The sequence below is a fragment of the Salvelinus alpinus genome, chromosome 23 (genome assembly GCF_045679555.1).
Source record: "Salvelinus alpinus chromosome 23, SLU_Salpinus.1, whole genome shotgun sequence".
NCBI lineage: Eukaryota > Metazoa > Chordata > Actinopteri > Salmoniformes > Salmonidae > Salvelinus > Salvelinus alpinus.
Window position 1 is genome coordinate 49,850,152 of NC_092108.1, and position 18,969 is coordinate 49,869,120.

General features: G+C 43.8%; 1 protein-coding gene, 1 long non-coding RNA gene and 1 other non-coding gene across 3 annotated transcripts; 1 reads left to right on the top strand and 2 right to left on the bottom strand.

The window, feature by feature from the left end:
• Nucleotides 1–5,052: 5,052 nt before the first annotated feature.
• Nucleotides 5,053–15,987, bottom strand: LOC139551213 (ATP-binding cassette sub-family F member 2-like). The gene is made up of 15 exons (XM_071362685.1): nt 15,842–15,987; nt 14,489–14,667; nt 14,061–14,273; nt 13,413–13,595; nt 12,900–13,071; nt 12,479–12,574; nt 11,065–11,167; nt 8,258–8,353; nt 7,947–8,066; nt 7,349–7,438; nt 7,084–7,194; nt 6,769–6,831; nt 6,413–6,541; nt 5,891–6,094; nt 5,053–5,596 (listed from the first exon to the last, which is right to left on the bottom strand). Exons 2-15 carry the CDS (start codon nt 14,622–14,624, stop codon nt 5,480–5,482), a joined length of 1,833 nt encoding a protein of 610 aa, XP_071218786.1. The 5' UTR covers nt 14,625–14,667; nt 15,842–15,987; the 3' UTR covers nt 5,053–5,479.
• Nucleotides 12,154–12,267, bottom strand: LOC139551416 (small nucleolar RNA SNORD89). The gene has a single exon (XR_011670282.1). It is a non-coding gene; the product is annotated as a small nucleolar RNA SNORD89 (small nucleolar RNA).
• Nucleotides 15,988–17,316: 1,329 nt separating the features above from the next.
• LOC139551215 (uncharacterized) lies at nt 17,317–18,965 on the top strand. Its single transcript, XR_011670222.1, has 3 exons — nt 17,317–17,470; nt 17,999–18,143; nt 18,286–18,965. It is a non-coding gene; the product is annotated as an uncharacterized lncRNA (long non-coding RNA).
• Nucleotides 18,966–18,969: the final 4 nt, after the last annotated feature.

An 18,969-nucleotide genomic window follows, 5' to 3' on the forward strand; every position in this document is an offset into this window, starting at 1 on the left:
GGCCTACTGGCGGTCTCGAGCGCAGAGCTAGCACAACTCCTCCTGGCTGGATCCCCCCTGTAGCCCGGCAAGTACGGGGAGTTGGAACAGGCCGGACTGGGCTGTGCTGGCGAACCGGGGACACCGTACGTAGGACTGGTGCAGTATACCCCGGGCCGAGGAGACGCACTGCAGACCAGATGTGCTGAGCCGGCATCATCCCTCCTGGCTCGATGCCCACTCTAGCCCGGCCGATTCGAGGAGCTGCGATGTAACGCACTGGGCTATGCGTGCGCACTGGGGACACTGTGTGCTTCTCCGCATAACACGGAAAATAATCACCCACAACTCAAAGTGGGAAAACAGGCTACCTAAATATGGTTCTCAATCAGAGACAACGATAGACAGCTGCCTCTGATTGAGAACCACACACGGCCAAACACAAAGAAATAGACAACATAGAACACCAGACATAGAATGCCCACCCAAACTCACGCCCTGACCAACCAAAATAGAGACATAAAAAGGATCTCTACGGTCAGGGCGTGACAGTACCCCCCCCCCCCCCCCCAAAGGTGCGGACTCCGGCCACAAAACCTGAACCTGTAGGGGAGGGTCTGGGTGGGAATTTCACCGCGGTGGTGGCTCTGGTGCGGGACGCTCACCAGGCTGGAGAGACATGCAGGAGGCCTTGTCCTTGGCCGAGGCACCGGATGCACTGGACCGTGGAGGCCTACTGGCGGTCTCGAGCGCAGAGCTAGCACAACTCCTCCTGGCTGGATCCCCCCTGTAGCCCGGCAAGTACGGGGAGTTGGAACAGGCCGGACTGGGCTGTGCTGGCGAACCGGGGACACCGTACGTAGGACTGGTGCAGTATACCCCAGGCCGAGGAGACGCACTGCAGACCAGATGTGCTGAGCCGGCATCATCCCTCCTGGCTCGATGCCCACTCTAGCCCGGACGATTCGAGGAGCTGCGATGTAACGCACCGGGCTATGCGTGCGCACTGGGGACACTGTGCGCTTCTCCGCATAACACGGAAAATAATCACCCACAACTCAAAGTGGGAAAACAGGCTACCTAAATATGGTTCTCAATCAGAGACAACGATAGACAGCTGCCTCTGATTGAGAACCACACACGGCCAAACACAAAGAAATAGACAACATAGAACACCAGACATAGAATGCCCACCCAAACTCACGCCCTGACCAACCAAAATAGAGACATAAAAAGGATCTCTACGGTCAGGGCGTGACAGTACCCCCCCCCCTCCAAAGGTGCGGACTCCGGACGCAAAACCTGAACCTGTAGGGGAGGGTCTGGGTGGGAATTTCACCGCGGTGGCGGCTCTGGTGCGGGACGTGGACCCCGCTCCACCTTAGTCTTGGCCCACTTAGGTGGCGCCTCTGGAGCGGGGACCCTTACCGCCGACCCCGGACCGGGGACCCTCGCAGCGGGCCCCGGAGAGGAGGGAGACTCTGGCTGCTCCGGACAGAAGGGAGACTCTGACTGCTCCGGACAGGAGGGAGACTCTGACTGCTCCGGACAGGAGGGAGACTCTGACTGCTCCGGACAGGAGGGAGACTCTGGCTGCTCCGGACAGGAGGCAGACTCTGGCTGCTCCGGACAGGAGGGAGACTCTGGCTGCTCTGGGCGTGACACTTATAATAATTTCTTTACCAGCTATGGAAATACCTTGTACAGGAATATTATTTAAAGAATTTGCAAGACGTTGGGTGATAAAAACAGGTACGGAGAGATAGGACAACCTTGCCTAATTCCTCTCTTAAACTCAAATATAGGTGAGGTGCCATATTTCAATTTGATAGAGCTGTTACTATTTGCATAGAGAGTCTTAATAGCCTTACAGAAAAAATCCCCAAAGCCAAGTCTCTCAAGGGAGTGGAAGAGAAACTAATGCTCTACTGTGACAAATGCTTTATAAAAACCAAAAAATAATATGAAGCTATCCTTAGTTATTAGGTCTGAGTAGTCAAGTATGTCTAATACTAGTCTGACATTGTTAGAAATATGTCTGTTCCTCATGAAGCCAGACTGTGTTTCATCAATGATTGCATCCAAGACTTCTTTAATTATTTTTGCAAGTAGTAAGGCTAATATCTTATAGTCATTATTAAGAAGACAAATTAGACGGCAGTTATCGATGAGCAGCACTTATTTTTTAGGCTGAGGTATCAGTATTATTAACCCCTGTCTCCCATATAGAGCTGGGAAGTGAAGACCATGAGCTCTGACATCATGTATTGCATGTTACTGTACAGTCACTTCGTTCCAATTTAAGCACTTATCAGTGTCCTAATCTGCCATTTTCAACCCGTACGAGTGTAAAGGGTTAACTCTAAAATCTGTAAAGGGTTACATTTATCCTATAGATCTACACAACCTACTCCACATTTTTTAAGTGAAAAAAAAATTCAATAACGTTTTCCAAATTACTAAGAAATACAAATAGAGGTTGTATTGATTGAGTATGTCTTCACACCACAGAGTTAATACTTGGTGGAAGCACCTTTGACAGCCATTTCAGCTGTGAAAACTTTTTATAAGATTCTACCAACCTTGCACAATCCTGAAAGAAATACATTTTTATAGAACGTTAGCAAAAATAGATAAGATCTTGCTACCATGGAAAGGAAACTACCTGTCTATTTGAAGAAAAAATCACTTTGATTAACTCTTTAGTCATATCCCATTTTAACTACAGTGCCTTGAGAAAATATCCCCTTGACTTATTCCACATTTTGTTTGGTTACAGCCTTATTCTAATATGTATTAAAATGTTTCCCCCCCTCATCAATATACACACAATACCCCATAATAACAAAGTGTAACAGTATAACTTTAGTACCGTCCCCTCGCCCTGACACGGGCGCGAACCAGGGACCCTCTGCACACATCGACAACAGTCACCCACGAAGCGTCGTTACCCATCGCTCCACAAAAGCCGCGGCCCTTGCAGAGCAAGGGGAAACCCTACTTAAGTCTCAGAGCAAGTGACGTAACTGATTGAAATGCTAGTAGCGCATACCCGCTAACTAGCTAGCCATTTCACATCCGTTACACTCACCCCCCTTTCAACCTCCTCCTTTTCCGCAGCAACCAGTGATCCGGGTCAACAGCATCAATGTAACAGTATAACTTTAAACCGTCCCCTCACCCCGACACGGGCGCGAACCAGGGACCCTCTGCACACATCGACAACAGTCACCCACGAAGCGTCGTTACCCATCGCTCCACAAAAGCCGCGGCCCTTGCAGAGCAAGGGGAAACCCTACTTAAGTCTCAGAGCAAGTGACGTAACTGATTGAAATGCTAGTAGCGCATACCCGCTAACTAGCTAGCCATTTCACATCCGTTACAAAAGCAAAAACAGGTTGTTAGAATTTTCTGCTAATTTTAAAAGTATTCAGACCCTTTATTCTGTACTTTGTTGAAGCACCTATGGCAGCGACTACAGCCTCGAGTCTTCTTGGGTATGACGCTATAAGCTTGGCACGCCTGTATTTCTCCCATTCTTCTCTGCATATCCTTTCAAGCTCTGCACAGCTATTTTCAGGTCTCTCCAGTGATGTTCGATCAGGTTTAAGTCCGGGCTCTGGCTGGGCTACTCAAGGACATTCAGAGACTTGTCCCGAAGCCACTCTTGCGTTGTCTTGGCTGTGTGCTTAGGGTTGTTGTTCTGTTGGAAGGTGAACCTTCGACCCCAGTCTGAGAGCTCTGGAGCAGGTTTTCATCAAGGATCTTTGCAGATTCATGCTGTACAACATCCGAAGAGCACGACCCTACCTCATACAGGAAGCGGTGCAGGTCCTAATCCGTCTGCACTACTGCAACTCGCGGTTGGCTGGGCTCCCCGCTTGTGCCATCAAACCCCTGCCATCAAACTCCCCCGGAAGGGGGAGTAGCAGTGGTCAAGTGTTTTCCAGCGTGAGTACTGTGTTGATAGAACTTCGGTAGTGTTTTCCTCAAATTGGCTTTGTTAAAATCCCCATCTACAATAAATGTCACTTCAGGATATGTGGTTTCCAGTTCGCATAAAGTGTAGTTCCTTGAGGGCCGTCGTGGTATCGGCTTGAGGGGGAATATACATGGCTGTAACTATAACCGAAGAGAATTCTCTTGGGAGGTAATATGGTCGGCATTTGATTGAGAGGTATTCTAGGTCGGGTGAACAAAAGGACTTGAGTTTCTGTACGTTATCACAATCACACCATGAGTAGTTGATCATGAAACATACACCACAACCTTTCTTCTTCCCGGAGAGTTCTTTATTCCTGTCTGTGTGATGTACTGAGAAACTAACTGGCTGTCTGGAATGGGACAGTATATCCGGAGAGAACCATGATTCCGTGAAACAGTATGTTACAGTCCCTGATATCTCTCTGGAAGGAGATTCTCGCCCTGAGCTCGTCTACTATATTGTCCAGAGACTGAACATTAGCGAGTAATATACTTGGATGCGGTGGATGGTTTGCACGCCTCCTGAGCCGGAACAGAAGTCAACTCTAATAACACAAAAAACGTTTGGGACTAATAACATATGAAATAACACACAAAAAAACAATACAGCAAAGTTGTTTAGGAGCTAGAAGCAGAGCTCACGTCTGTCGGCGCCATCTTCCGACCATGGTGCTTAAGCGAGCATAGAAGTAGTTTAGCTCGTCTGGTAGGCTTGTGTCACTGGGCAGCTCTCAGCTATGCTTCCCTTTGTAGTCTAATGGTTTGCAAGCCCTGCCACCTCCGACGAACGTCAGAGTACTAGTTAACTTGAACTAGCTATCACGGTAGCTTACATGTCCATGTTGGCGTCGCTGGACTACAGATATCAAATTATTTGTAGTTGTCGTCAGCTAGCGGAATGCCAATGAGACAATGATTTTTACCTGCTACAGTTGTCAATCGTGCAATTATGACCCAAATGCAAACACCTGTAGAAAACACGTCTGGTTTCTGCCTTCAAAATAAAAGCACCTATACACAATGAGCTCCAAAGTCTAAAAATAAAATGCTTTAGTCAAAGTTGTCACAGTCATGTCACTAAAAACAAAGTCAGTTATTTTGCTCCTTTATTCATACAATCCCATTATTGCAGGTACAGTTAAATAATGACAAAATAATAAAAAGCTATTTTAGAGTAAAAGGAAATAAATTGGTACAGGCGGCTAACATCCTACTATATCTGAACTGTGGGAAAATGCACGCGTTCTCTACCACTGATGGATAAATTATTTATTTTAATTGAGAAATCAAGATACCATATGTATGCCTGTGAAGGGGGTAGCAATGGAAGGCAACTAGGTCGCACCACAACCTTCCAGCAGCCTATAAAGAGGCTTTAAAAGCAGGAGGAATTGGGCATCTTGAAATGGAGTAACATGCTTCGAGTTATATAGCCACGTGAAGAGGGAATGGGAAAAATGGGAGTCCACAGTCTTGGGACAGTGCAGTCTTGAATCCGGGGAGGTCTTTCAATTTTCTATACACCATGAGAATTTTTGTCTATCTTCTTTTTCAAGTGGTCTTTGTAAGCCAAGATGTCCCGGTTCCATTTGGTGATGGTTTGCTTTTCGCACACCCAGATCTCCTGGGCCACCTATGGAAAACAAAGGAGAAAGGGGGTTAAATAGTGACACAAAAACAGGACAAGCACATACAAGTGCATTAATCCCAGTTCTTCCAACAAATAATTCCAATAAGTAAACTAGAGCTATTTCTGATAAGCTCATTCAAAATGTTGACTCCGCTGCTGTATACTAGTGGAGTTTAACGGCTCAGCACCGTTGTGCTGAGCACAAATGCATTGCCCTCATTAAGGTTGGAGCAAAAAAAAAATACTTTTTAAAGCAACACTTTCAAACAAATCTGGTTCCAATTGTCCGATCCTCACCTGCTGGATGAGCCTGAAGTCATGGCTAACCAGCATCATGCCGCCCTCGTACTCGTTGATGGCGTCGGCCAGGGCATCGATGGTCTCGATATCTAAGTGATTGGTGGGCTCGTCCAAGAAGAGCATGTGGGCGTTCTGCCCGGCCAGCCAGGCAAAGCACACCCGGCACTTCTGCCCGTCGGACAAGTTTCTAATGGGGTTCACCTGGGGGGAAAAAACAAATGTCAGAAATTGTCAGAAGACAGTTCCCCCAATTCATATATAGGGGTTTAATTGAATTACCGACTTGGGCTGAATTTTAAATGACTACAACCCTGCCTGGGTTCAAATAGTTATTTATTTTCCATACTTAAGCCGCCCTTGGAGCTTTCGTGATACAAATGGAACAGTCCCAAAAGTACAAACCCCACTCCCCTGGCACAAGACAGGCTCAAACGTTAAAATGACTTGAAAGCAAAACAAAATGTTATCTGAAGGCAGGTCTGCAATTGGGAGATAACAATATTTGAGGATCAAACTGACCTGCTGTTTGCCTGTCAGCCCATAGCGGCCAATGATCTTCCTCATCTCCTCCCTCTCCTTGATCTCTGGGTAACACTTCATCATGTAATCCAGGGGGGAGAGGTCAAGTTCCAGCTGCTCTGTTAGATGCTGGAGAAAATAGAGTAGGTTCAGCTATGTGAATTATGGAGATTTGTAAAAATGTCTAACAAACTTAACTTCAACCAAGTAAAATAAAAAAGTAATCCACTGCACAACCACGCACAAAATCAGTTGGTGGAACCACAGATTCACTCAAATTCGCAGACTACTCCAATTTTGATTAATAAATGACCTAAGACAGTTCAGGATACCAGTGTGCTTTAATGGTATGGTACCTGGTGATATCTGCCAATCTTCACGTGGGAGTTCTTGCGGATCATACCGTCAGTGGGGAGGAGCTGAGGACAAAGACAATGAGGAGACATTGGTAGGGATGGAGAGATGGCAGTTGTGGGATATCTGTTCAAAGAAATGCATAGGCAACTAAACAGGAAATAAAAAAAACAGCTTACATTTGGTTTCTTATTGACCATTCTCACAATCAGTAAAAATTAAATTATAAACTATTTATGGTAACGTGTCATGGTATGGCTGAATAACAGGAGAACAATTCAAGTCGGCTAAATGACCATAACAATGTCAAGACTAACCTCTCCCATGAGAAGTTTAAGCAGGGTGGACTTCCCGGCCCCGTTGGGCCCCACAAGGGCCACTCTGGTGTCGAGGTCGATACCGAACTCAAGGTTCTTGTATATATGGGGCTGAATCATCAAACAAGGGAAAACGTAAGACAACAATATTGCGAAAAACATGATACAGTATAGTTTGGAGCTGGAATCTCTTTTTAGTCTTTCGTTTTAGGAACAGTTACGCAAAACATTCGTTAGTCAGAAGTGAGGTTGGACAAACACATACCTGGTCATCAGAGTACTTGAAGCTGACATTTTGGACCATGATGACAGGAGGGGGAATCTTCCCACAGGGAGGAAAACAAAATGACAGGGTCTAAAAAAAGGAAAAGAAGAATGAGTTAAGAGTTTAGGATGGTTTGCAGGTGTTATTCTTTGATTCCTGCCTTGTGACACCCTGAAGGAAGCTATGGAATTATGGATTCTCTTTTGCAATTTACTATTATCCTGGAACTAACAAAACCCATGGCGTCTGCTCTACACTACTTGGCATGCTGCTTAGATCAGAAAAACTTGCCGACCAATTTTTTGTCACCGTGCCCCTTCATGGAGAACACACTGCCTGGCAGGGGCACTATAATTTGACCTTTTGTTTATATCATACCACAGCAGCAATAATAAGAGTACACCCAAACTCTGGTCACCTGCCTGCAGTAATATCCACTAACTAAGGTCCATAGATTTCTGATCATGTGACTTGCCTGTCCAGGGAAACATTTGGGCTGTAGCCAAAACTACAAACTTGTTATACCAAAAAGAGCACCTGTTCTTACCCTATACGGAAAAGCACAATCAGCCCTGTCAAAGTCACTAAACAGACTTACTTGGTCATTCTTAACACTTTCAGTCAGGCCCGAGGCCACCATCTTCTGCAGAGTCTTCTCTTTACTCTGGGCTTGGCGAGCCAGCTTGGCTGAGCCGTGCCCAAACCTGGCTATGTAGTTCTGGTGGGGTAGTAAGGAGAGAAAGAAGGGTTTACAAAACGACTAAATGTTTGGTGAAGCAGTTCACTCCCAACACTTTCATCGGCCACAAGCTAGGTGGTTCCAAAATAACCATCACAATGGGCGATGTATCCCATTACTGGAGTCAGCCCGAATTTCACATACCACTTGTGAGAGAAAGGGGAGTTTACCTTCATGTGTTTGATCTGGTCCTGCTCCCAATTGAAGCGCTTCATCTGGTTCTCTTCCAACTCCTCCCTGGTCTTAATGTACTGGTCGTAGTTGCCCTTTGAGGATGTAAACAAATATTTGTTTTTAGTTGATTGTGTACCATTTAACAATTTAAAAAAGGGATGTACCCCCACATCTTTCATTTGCTTTGTTTTTATGACTTGAATGTAGTAAGCTTTTCAATCATAGTAACGCACCAAGGCAAAATACACTATAACATGTAAATGCAGAGTTCAATACACATCCTGACAGATGGAATTTCATGACATCTAACCAAATTTCCATGACCACCAATTGGTGGCATCTATGCATGTATAAAAAAGCAAGCGTAATGTGGTATCGTCGCTGGGAGGCTGCTCTGATCCCATGTACCATCTCTCGTCATTGTGTAAGGTTGAGCAGCAGCACATAAAAATAAGTGTACAAGACACCTGTCTGACTTGTGCCTGTGAGTGGACTTATCCATTGTGGAGGCTGTGGAGATGGCACAGTCCATCAGTCCAAGACCTGTGCTATTGAAAAATAGTATATGGTGCAACAAATAAAAATATTTCGGAACAAAAAGGCGCTTTCTCCCGCGTTAGATACTGGTTGCGGTCCTGAAACGCATCAGTGCGCTGTTGAATTGGCGCCTTTTCCTAGACCATGTTCCTATGTGCGTAATAGCAAAGTTAACCACCATATTGGTTTGTCACAAATCTGTCAGTTTTTAATCTAGGCCATGCCTTAGAGGCTGTACATTTTGTTAGACCAGCCTCCCTGGTATTATTTATTTAGTTTTGGTAACACCGCCCCAAATTTTCTGGGAAATTATATAATATTAATCCACATATTTTCCGCGATCTCATTATAACATTAAGTAATGTCATTATCATTAGTAGGCTTATTATAGCAGCCTTGTATAACCACCAACGAGCTGTAGGCCTAAGAGCGCATCCTGTTTAGTCTAAAATACCGTAACTTACTTAGGCCTATATTTCAATACTTATATAGGCTACTGTATTAATAAATGATTTATTTGTTCATGTCACACAGCATAAGAGTCATTCATGATTTGAAATGCAAGCAAGCATTTAATAAAAAAACTAAAGCATCCATTGAATAATTAGCAATTTTTTAAACCGTTCCATTTCGGAAATTGAATTCACGAATGAATGCGACTTTAGTATTTACTGTAATGAAGGCTTAACAAAAAATGACAGATACACTTATAATCTCCACATTTTTTTAATTTAGTGTTTGCTTGTCTGAAGTAGAGGACCTCATAAGCTGTAGACCACACCATCTACCAAGACAGTTCTCATTTACATTTTTCATCAGGGGTCTCTGTACTTCACTTCGTTCATCTTTCCCCTCGATCCCGACTCGTCTCCCAGTGGCCACCGATGAAAAACATCCCCACATAGGGATGGTGCCAGGTTTCCTCCAGACGTGCCCCTTGGCAGTCAGGCCAAAGACTTCAACCTTGGTTTCATCAGACCAGAGAATATTGTTTCTCATTGTCTGAGTCCTTTAGGTGCCTTTTGGCAAACTACAAGCGGCCTGTCATGTGCCTTTAACTGAGGAATGGCTTCGTGTGGCCACTTTACCATAAAGGCCTGATCGGTGGAGTGCTGCAGAGATGGGAGAACCTTCCAGAAGGACAACCAACTCCAGAGAAACTCTGGAGCTCTGTCAGTGACCATTGGGTTCTTGGTCACCTCCCTGACCAAGACCCTTCTCCCCCGACTGCTCAATTTGGCCGAGCGGCCAGCTGCAGACATTTTTTGGTACCCTTCCCCAGATCTGTGTCTCGACACAATCCTGTCTCGGAGCTCTACGGACTATTTCTTCGGCCTCATGGCTTGGTTTTTGCTCTGACGCGCACGGTCAACTGTGGGACATTATATAGACAGGTGTGTGCCTTTCCAAACCATGTCCAATCAATTGGTGGACTCCAAGTTGTAGAAACATCTCAAGCATGATCAATGGAAACAGGCTGCACTTGAGCTCAATTTCGAGTCCCTTAGCAAAGGGTCTGAATACAAAGACGATTTTTTTCTCCTCTCGCAAAAATGCCTAAGAACCAGTTTTGCTTTGTCATTATGGGGTGCTGTGTGTAGAATGATAAGGGGAAAATATTTATTTGATTTTAGAATAAGTCTAACGCGACAAAATGTGGAAAATTTCAAGGGGCTGAATACTCTCCGAATGCACTGTAAATAGCATTCACTCCCTAATAGCTAAACAGTTACCTATAGTGTACAAGATATGTTTTGAATTGCCAACCTAGTTAGTCTTATATCATATTTCATAGGCTAGGCCTACCTGCTGCAATGACCGACTGTTTCTCTCCTCGAGCAACGGCCTACTTGTCTCGCACACATGTAGGTGATGCACACAAACGTGTAATTCCGATCCTGGCAGACGTTGCTTTAAATTTTATTGATATAATATTAACTGCCTGAATAAATTACACCAACAGAAATTAATGTTCATGACTTTTGAAAATTCTCAGATTTGATCCATTTCCAAAACTTATCCAGGCCTGGAAAACATAATTTTAAAATTATGACTTTTCCAGTATTTTCATGACCGTACAAACCCTGTAAATGGTGGAAGTCTGAGCTATAACTGGGTCCATTTGGGTAAGTAAGTTTAGTGAACTAGTGTTTATTTATCAACTGAGGACAGGAAATGCAACTGCTCAGACCTGGAGAATTATTGTAAACCAGACAAACATCTTGTTGGTCCATGGTGGCTCATGACAGAGTGCAGTTGCTCTTACCGTGTAGTATTTCAGCTTGCGCTCGTGCAAGTGCATGATGTTGGTGCACACGCCGTTGAGGAAATCTTGCGAATGGGAGATCAGGACCAGAATACGTTTGAATCTGTAGAATAGGAGAAAGGTTGAAACTTCGGACACGTTACACAACCAATAGGCATTATCCGTACAATGTCAGGGACCAAAGTCAAAAAGGTAACTGCCAAAGTAACGGAAACACTTTAATAAATGATGGATACAAAGAATATTGAAAACAGGTGCGGTTCCGGAGCTAGCTACGCAATTAACATCCCATCGTGCTTAGGGTCATCTATAAAAATGCGGGGCAGGCCATTATTTTGGTTACCTATGCCTTGCCTGGCTACCCAAACGCCTTGCTTCGGCCAAACGCTACGCCCACGGACATGAGTTTCTCCGCAATGAGTCAGGATTCGAGTACCTCCCCTATGATTTATAGAACACGAACACATTCTTAAATACTCTGAATAAAGCTGCATTTAGAAAATGTGTCATTGGCTGTGATACTGATTGGTTAGAGAAAACCCAACCGCTGATGACAGTTTTGTACAACACCCCTCCTTTTGACATCACCACAAACAGCTAACGATGGCAGTCTCCGACTGAAACATGCAGTGAACATAGAGCAGCGGAGGAATTCAGTTTGAGCCACCAGGCAAGGCTATGACCCCATAGGATGACAATTCCCCCCCACAGGGTACGAGTGGTCACTGAATGGTTTGATGAGCATGAAAACCATATGCCACCGCAGTCACCAGAGCTCAACCCAATTTAACACCCATGGGAGATTCTGGAACAGCACCCAAGACAGCGTTTTCCACCACCACCAAGAAATCACGAAATTATGGAATTTCTGGCGGAAGAATCCATCCAATAGAGTTCCAGACTCTCTGGCCTGTGGTGGCCGAATGCCCTATTAAGACACGATGTCAGTGTTTCCTTTATTTTGGCAGTTACCTGTATATAGCTAGTTAGCACATTACTATAAACTCCATGAGCAATGTCTAAAACAAATATGTTATCTTGGAACTGACAAACCCTGTGGCATCAGCTCTACACTCTTTTTGGAATGCTGCTTAGATCAGATAAACGCTTCGGTCTAGTTTTTGTCAATGCGCCCCCGCACTGAGAACAAACTGCCTGGCAGGGGCACTACAATTCGGCCTTTTGTTTACATCATGTCACAGCAGCAATAACAGCATGTAATAGCAGCTTAAAATGAGGTAGATCATGTAAATGTTCCATGATTTTCCAGTTTACCTCTGGAGTTGTCACTTAAATGCCATGGAAGAACCCTGCCTTCAATCTAAGGTGGCTTTTCACATTAAAAGTAATGATACAGACACAACTGTTTCTAGAAAAGTCATGTCCTACGTCTCACACGTCTAAATGGCCTTACTGGCTAAGCTCTTCCTCCAGCCACACACAGGCATCCAGGTCCAAGTGGTTGGTGGGCTCATCCAGCAGCAACATGAACGGCTTCAAGAACAGGGCCCTGGAGACGAGGAACGCAAACCCAGGTTAGTAGGTCTTCAAAATAACAGTGCTAAAATAGGCTTATTAACACCCCCACCCCAAAAAAACAGGCCATTTGTGAATGAAAAACACAATTTACAGGTAGGTCTTATTGGAGGTGGTGAATTAGATGTTTTAAAGCTAAAGTCACCTGTCCATTATGATCCGAAAGTTAACTGATGCTAGATCAGCACGCCTACACTTGGAACCTTTATGAACAAGGGACCAGATCCCAAATATGCACTGAGATGCTTTATTAGTATAGGTAAAGGTTTGTCTTTGTATTGTAAAGGGTGGGTTTGTACCTGGCCAGAGCGACGCGCATCCTCCAGCCTCCGCTGAAGTCCTTAAGCTTCTTCTGCTGCATGCTGGCGGTAAAGCCCAGGCCGTGGAGGATCTGGGAGGCCCGCACCTCAGCCTTATCTGCATCCAGCTCCTCCAGGCGCTCATAAAGCTCCATCAGCTTCTCACACTCGGCTTTAGGAGGGAGAGAAACAGGAGAAACAGAGAGATGAGCGTTTGGGTGGAGGACAATGGAAAAGAGGGAGACGAGCAGGATAAGAAGAGAAGATAACAGTTGGGGTGGGTGGAGAGAAACTTTTACTCTACGGTGTTTATTTTAACTGGTTGGAGCTAAATGGAATCACGGTTATTATCCCACCAATTAAGCCTTTGTGCCCTTGTCCCGATGCTACATCATGAAGGGAACACGTTATGGGAGGTAGTAAACCACGCCCAGGAAGGGAAGCTGCCACAGTGAGCAGTTCCCATGGTAACTCACCGTACTACAACCAAACCACCATTATAAAGCAACTCACAGTCCTCGGATGCCAGGCGCTCTGCCTCCTTCTCCAGATGGATCCTTTCCGCGTCCACCTCCATGACACACTGCAGGGCAGTCTTCTCACTGGGAGACATCTCACGGGTCAGGTGGTAGATGTCAATGTGCTCTGGGATAGGTACCTCACGGTGGCCAATGGCTGCCAGCAACATGGATTTACCTGGAAAGAGAAAGATTAGTAAATGTGTCATTTACGTGTCCCCGTAGAGCTCAAATTTGTAAATAAGGCGGGGATAGTTCAAATAAACTTCTACACAGAAGATAAAGGGTCTACAGCTGCTGTTCGGTTATAAATGTCATAAGGGGCCAATACATATACACAAAAAGTAACCCTACCCCAGCTAGATGTTGCTCCTGGGAAAACTAGGGTATATTATGTCCCGAGGAGATAAAGGCTGAGTTGGCTGAAAGATGTCCCATGTGGACAGGTGTGACTAACGCCGAAAATGACCAATGACGTAGCAAACCGAGGTGTCCCAAAGGCACTGTTCATTAGAGCACACCATAACAAAATGTTCTCCAATGAAAAAGGTCTTAACGGATAAATTCTTACCCAAAACACATTCAAAGCGCTTACTTCCTCTTTGTGCCTACTGAACACACCCCATGTGATGTAACCACTTACCGGTGCCGTTGAGGCCAATGAGGCCGTAGCGGCGGCCCGAGTTGAGCTCCAAGCTGGTGTCCTGCAGCAGCTCCTGCCCATGGAAGGTGAGCGACATGCTGGTGACGTGCACATCTGTGCTGTTGGGGTGCGAAGCCAGCACGCCAGTCACCGCCCGCGCCTCAGTCTTCTTCAGCTCAAACTCATCCATCTCCTTGGTCAGGCTTTCCATACCTGTAACTCGGGGACACGGAGGGACATTTAGTAAGTAATTTCTCCAAATGAAGGGTTACCTATCTCTACTTACACTAATCTGCATACCAGCCTTTCCATTTAACATGAGAGAACAACCACCTGGCATACACATACATTCCTGAAACCTGAACTAGCAGTGAAGAGGATTTAAACTTAAGCCCTTCTTTAGTTGCTCTATGATTATCAACTATTACCGTTGCTTATGGCTCCATTCTCCTGGCCGTCCTCAGGTTTCTCTCCCTCTCCATCCTCAGTCTTTTTTGTCTTCTGGCGGGATTTGGCGGCTTCCTTCTTCTTCTGCGCCTTCTTCTTGGCCAGGTCTGAAGGCATGGCTGCTGCTGACCTCGACAAAATTCAACTTGAAGACAGAGAGCTGGGGATCAAAGCAGGGAAAACTGGTTCAGAAAGTAACATTGTGTTGCCTGCATCTGGATTATCAGGAGTAGCTAATATGGTAAGCAGTCATCAGTGAACCAAAAGGTCGGTGCCATTTCGTTTTGTTTGATACACCTCATTACCACTAACAAGACAAATGGAAGTAATATCAATTTGGTTGGAAAGGGTCGCCCGTTTGTTATCTTCATTCATGAAGCATGTTGCTGACCAGCCAAATGACACATTAAATGTACCTAACCCTCTTAAAGCTCTGCCTGATCTGGCTTTAGTCGGAATCGCAATCGAAGACGATACATAAAAAAATGCTAATCCATCTATGGTTAGACCGAGGATAGATTTTACGCGTAGTTACCTAATCATATTGCGCAACTAGCAAGCGTTAGTTAGGAAGCTAATCATATTGCGCATTGAATTATAAATGCCAGTATCCTTTACCTGGTCAGCTGAGTTAGTCATCTTCCAGCATAACAGTAAGCACTGAATAACTGGGGTAGCTAGCCAGGTGGCCTAGTATGGCTAATCTTACGTATCGTCCTCATACTCCTTTCCTGCCATTTAATTTACCATGGCTGGCTACATGACTATGTTATACTCGATCAGAACTGTAACTAACGTTCGCTAGCTATCAGCATTTAATCAGTTTGCCAACTGCAAATTAACGTTAGCTACATAGCTGTTAAACTGGCACCCTGGGCCATTGTATTTTAGTGACTGAAATATTTAGGCCCTACCAGTTAGCTAAAACTGGCTAGCCAAATTACCTCCGAATCTCGAGCTAGTAATTTAGCTAAGCAGTTTTATCACAAATCCAGGAAGTCCGTGTGGGCTTTGTTATCTTTCGAATTGTCAGATGCCAATCATCCCACTGGATAGAAATCCCCAAATTATTTTAGAGTCACAGACGCCGGTAAGATAGCTGGTGGCTAATGCCGAGAAACTCGTGGTCCTCTTTTCATTGCATTGTGTGGTGACTAGAAACTAACGTTAGCTAGCTTACCTGTATGCTAGCTAACGTTATCAAACAATTCCAAACTAACAACAGATCCTGCCAACAATTTATCAGATACATTTTTACTAAATCCAAAAACATTTAAACACTATTTGTGACTGTTAGATATATACGTTTTAATATCCTGCTGGCGTTTTCTTACCGGTCTTTTCCCTGTTCACCCGCGGCTGCGACGATGTTGGAAACGCACAAGAAAGAATGAGCTCGTTGTCGCGTGTCCCAATGCCGGTTCACCAACCAATGAAATGCCGAGTTGTCTTCCTAGACCTACTTTCTCATTTTAATAAAGGGCGGGTAAAATAAGAAGGGTTGTGGGAAATTGTGTCTTCTGAACGTTATTAAATAAAGACCAGAAATGATTCATTATTGCATCATCATTGATAGAGTGGACCTCATTTTTCACAGACAGTTCATGGTTACCGCTTTGCAGAATTTTCACTTTTTTTTTATTGGAACACGTTTTAGGCTACATATAACTCCAGTGAAACAAAAATAATGATTGTTATTCATTAGGCTTAAAATAAATATTTGTAACTATTGAGCTTATTTACACATCTAAAGACTCAAGCAGGGTTGGGGTCAGTCAATTCCATTTAAATTCAGTCGATTCGGGAAGAAAACTGACAATTACATGTTTTCTCATATTGAGTAAAATCTCAAATTCAGTTACTATATTGGTTTGGATCAGTTAAAAAATATATATGACAAGATAACAACATTCAATCATAACAACAGCAAATACATATCAACCGTAACCAAATACATCTATCTAGATTTAGAAATTGCGCTATGGTTTAGCGGTCAAGGGTTAACCCTTGCTTAATAAATCAGACTGTGATACCAGCTTTCTGGGGGCACAGTCTAAATTAAAGCACTGCAAACGTGGATAGTTTCCTTTCAAGCAAGAATGCTGAATAAAATTACATTTGAACTTACTGTACTGGTTGTCTGAAAAATATCCACAGGAAAGTATTATTTACCCAACTTTTTGGAGCACCTGTACTACAGTTAGGATTTCTATCACCTGGCACATGCACAAATGAATTGAACCATTTTAACACCTGCAAGACTTCGGTTAGTATGCATGCATCGCATGCCTTAGGTGACGAGCAAACAAATCGTGATAACCACACACAGAGACCTGCGTTTTGAAGTCGGTTTAGTAATACCATCAGAACCCAAAATATATGCTTGTTTCACTCCATTGTTTGTAAACAATATAATTAAACAAACAGTGTAGGCTATATCCTCAAAACATGGTTAAAACTAGAATTTTGATCTCATAGATGATCCGTCCTTGCACCCAAAGCTCTGTCTATGAATTTGAGAGTGGTTACAGGCTGGTTGAGAGTGACCGCTTGTTTGAACTGCAGATTGACCCTTTAAGTTTCCGTTCTGGCGGTTGAATATACACTTTCTGAGGCAAGGGCATAGGTTGCATGTTTTGATTTGTGATAAAATATTGGTGTTAATATGTTAAACATAAATTCAAGGAAGTATTCACTTGTCAACATACTGCTTTTCTATGGCATTCTACCTTAAAACAACCACATCACAATATTGCTTCCTTCGTCACAAAAAGGAAGGGCTTAGAACAGGTCCCACCCAGCTGTAACATTTAGATTTAAGGTTGTCTTGAACACAGCAGATTCCCTCCGCCACAAGCTTTGACAGAAGAGACAAAATGCAGCGGGTATCATTGGCATTGGTCATTTTTACCATTGCAATAATTACAATCCAATCTGTGCCCATAGAAACAAGTGGTGAAATGGTAAGCTTGTTATATGATTTCTTATTCACTATCTTAAAAGTTTTTGGGGAGTAACATTGTTCTTTGTGATTGCTTTTGATGAGTAGACTAACATTGGTGAGCAATCCTTTGATTCTTTGACTCTTGGATCAGAGGAAACTTTTTTAATGTGGGACATTCATTGCAGCATTTCATTTCGTTTGCTTTGGAATAGGATGGTAACATGTAAGAGGTTTGACATGTAGGGGCACTAGCTATAGAGATGATTTAACAGTTAATTATAATCATCAAAGGGTTAAAAGCACAAAGTTCCTCTGAATGCATGTCCCGCCAACAACAAAAAAAATACAAAAAAGCCAGCACCTGATCATAATCAAATTAGCTGATTTTCTTATTTTCCCTATAGTCCCAAGCTTAACTTCAGATCTGTGTGTTAGTCTTTACTTTCACATGAATTATGAATTGATGTCAATGGAAGATTTGGGTAAACTTCTGAATTATACCTACAGATATAGTAAACAGTAAGTGTTGGTTCACTGTCCTCCGCAGATTGAGAAAACGCAACACGTCAGCATGAGACAGTTTCGCAGGAGAAGGGGGACTGATGACTCATTCAAGAAACCCTCACGCTCCTGCTCTGGCTGCTACTCTGTCATAGGAGACCCCATTACGACATGATCATTACGCTAGTGAGGTGAGCCATAATTTCACAGCCCATAAAGTCCTTAATTACTGAATACCCTCAGATCAGTAGGACTACATGTACTGTATTGAAATGTAACTTAAGTTGAGCTGTTTATTAATACTATATACAACCACCTTGACTCACCCTGCAGGAGCTGGTTTCACCTTTCCAGAGGAGAAATCAACAAATGAGGAATCACCAGAAACTCCACTCCAAAGAGCAAGAAGAAAATACTAAACCAAAGAACTATCCTCAAAGTAAATATCATCACTGGCACCCCCTGTTTTCTAAGACAAATGAATGACACTTTCATATGAATCGTGCATTGTATTGATGAACGCTGGCTGTGTCTTGTGGGAGCGCCTGTTGAAATGTCCTTTCCCCATCCTCATTTTGACTCATAAGTGCAAGAAGTACAATTTAGGCATGTCATTATCAATGACTTCAATTTAGAGCTTTACACATGCTGAGTCACAGCCTGGTTAAACCAGACTGAATGGTGTGCTAATGATTGTTTCACGTCATGTTGAGCACCTGTTTCAGTGTGGTTTAAGCAGGCCAGCTGAGTCATAGGCTGGTTGAGGCACAAGTGGTATTTAAAAAATGAGTCATTGAAACCATGCCACAACTCCCAAAACCATATTGGCTAAGTTTGAAACCAATTAGCGGTTTTAACCAATCAGCATCCAGTATTGGACCCACCCCTTTGTAGAAGGTTTGTTAATGTATCAACAAAGTAGTCTTATATGCCATAACTGAAAGCAGTGTCCCCAAAAGGAAAATTCCAATCTAACCCCAGTCTATTTGAATAAAGAGTCCTATTTGAAAAAAGAGG

What these genes read in the sequence shown, in the direction of transcription:
- LOC139551213 (XM_071362685.1), bottom strand. Translation starts at nt 14,624, where the DNA reads ATGCCTTCAGACCTGGCCAAGAAGAAGGCGCAGAAGAAGAAGGAAGCC. An exon ending in CATTGGCCTCAACGGCACCG is followed by an intron (nt 13,596 to 14,060) that starts GTAAGTGGTTAC and finishes TTCTCTTTCCAG; the next exon opens with GTAAATCCATGTTGCTGGCA. An exon ending in ACCAGATCAAACACATGAAG is followed by an intron (nt 8,067 to 8,257) that starts GTAAACTCCCCT and finishes CTACCCCACCAG; the next exon opens with AACTACATAGCCAGGTTTGG.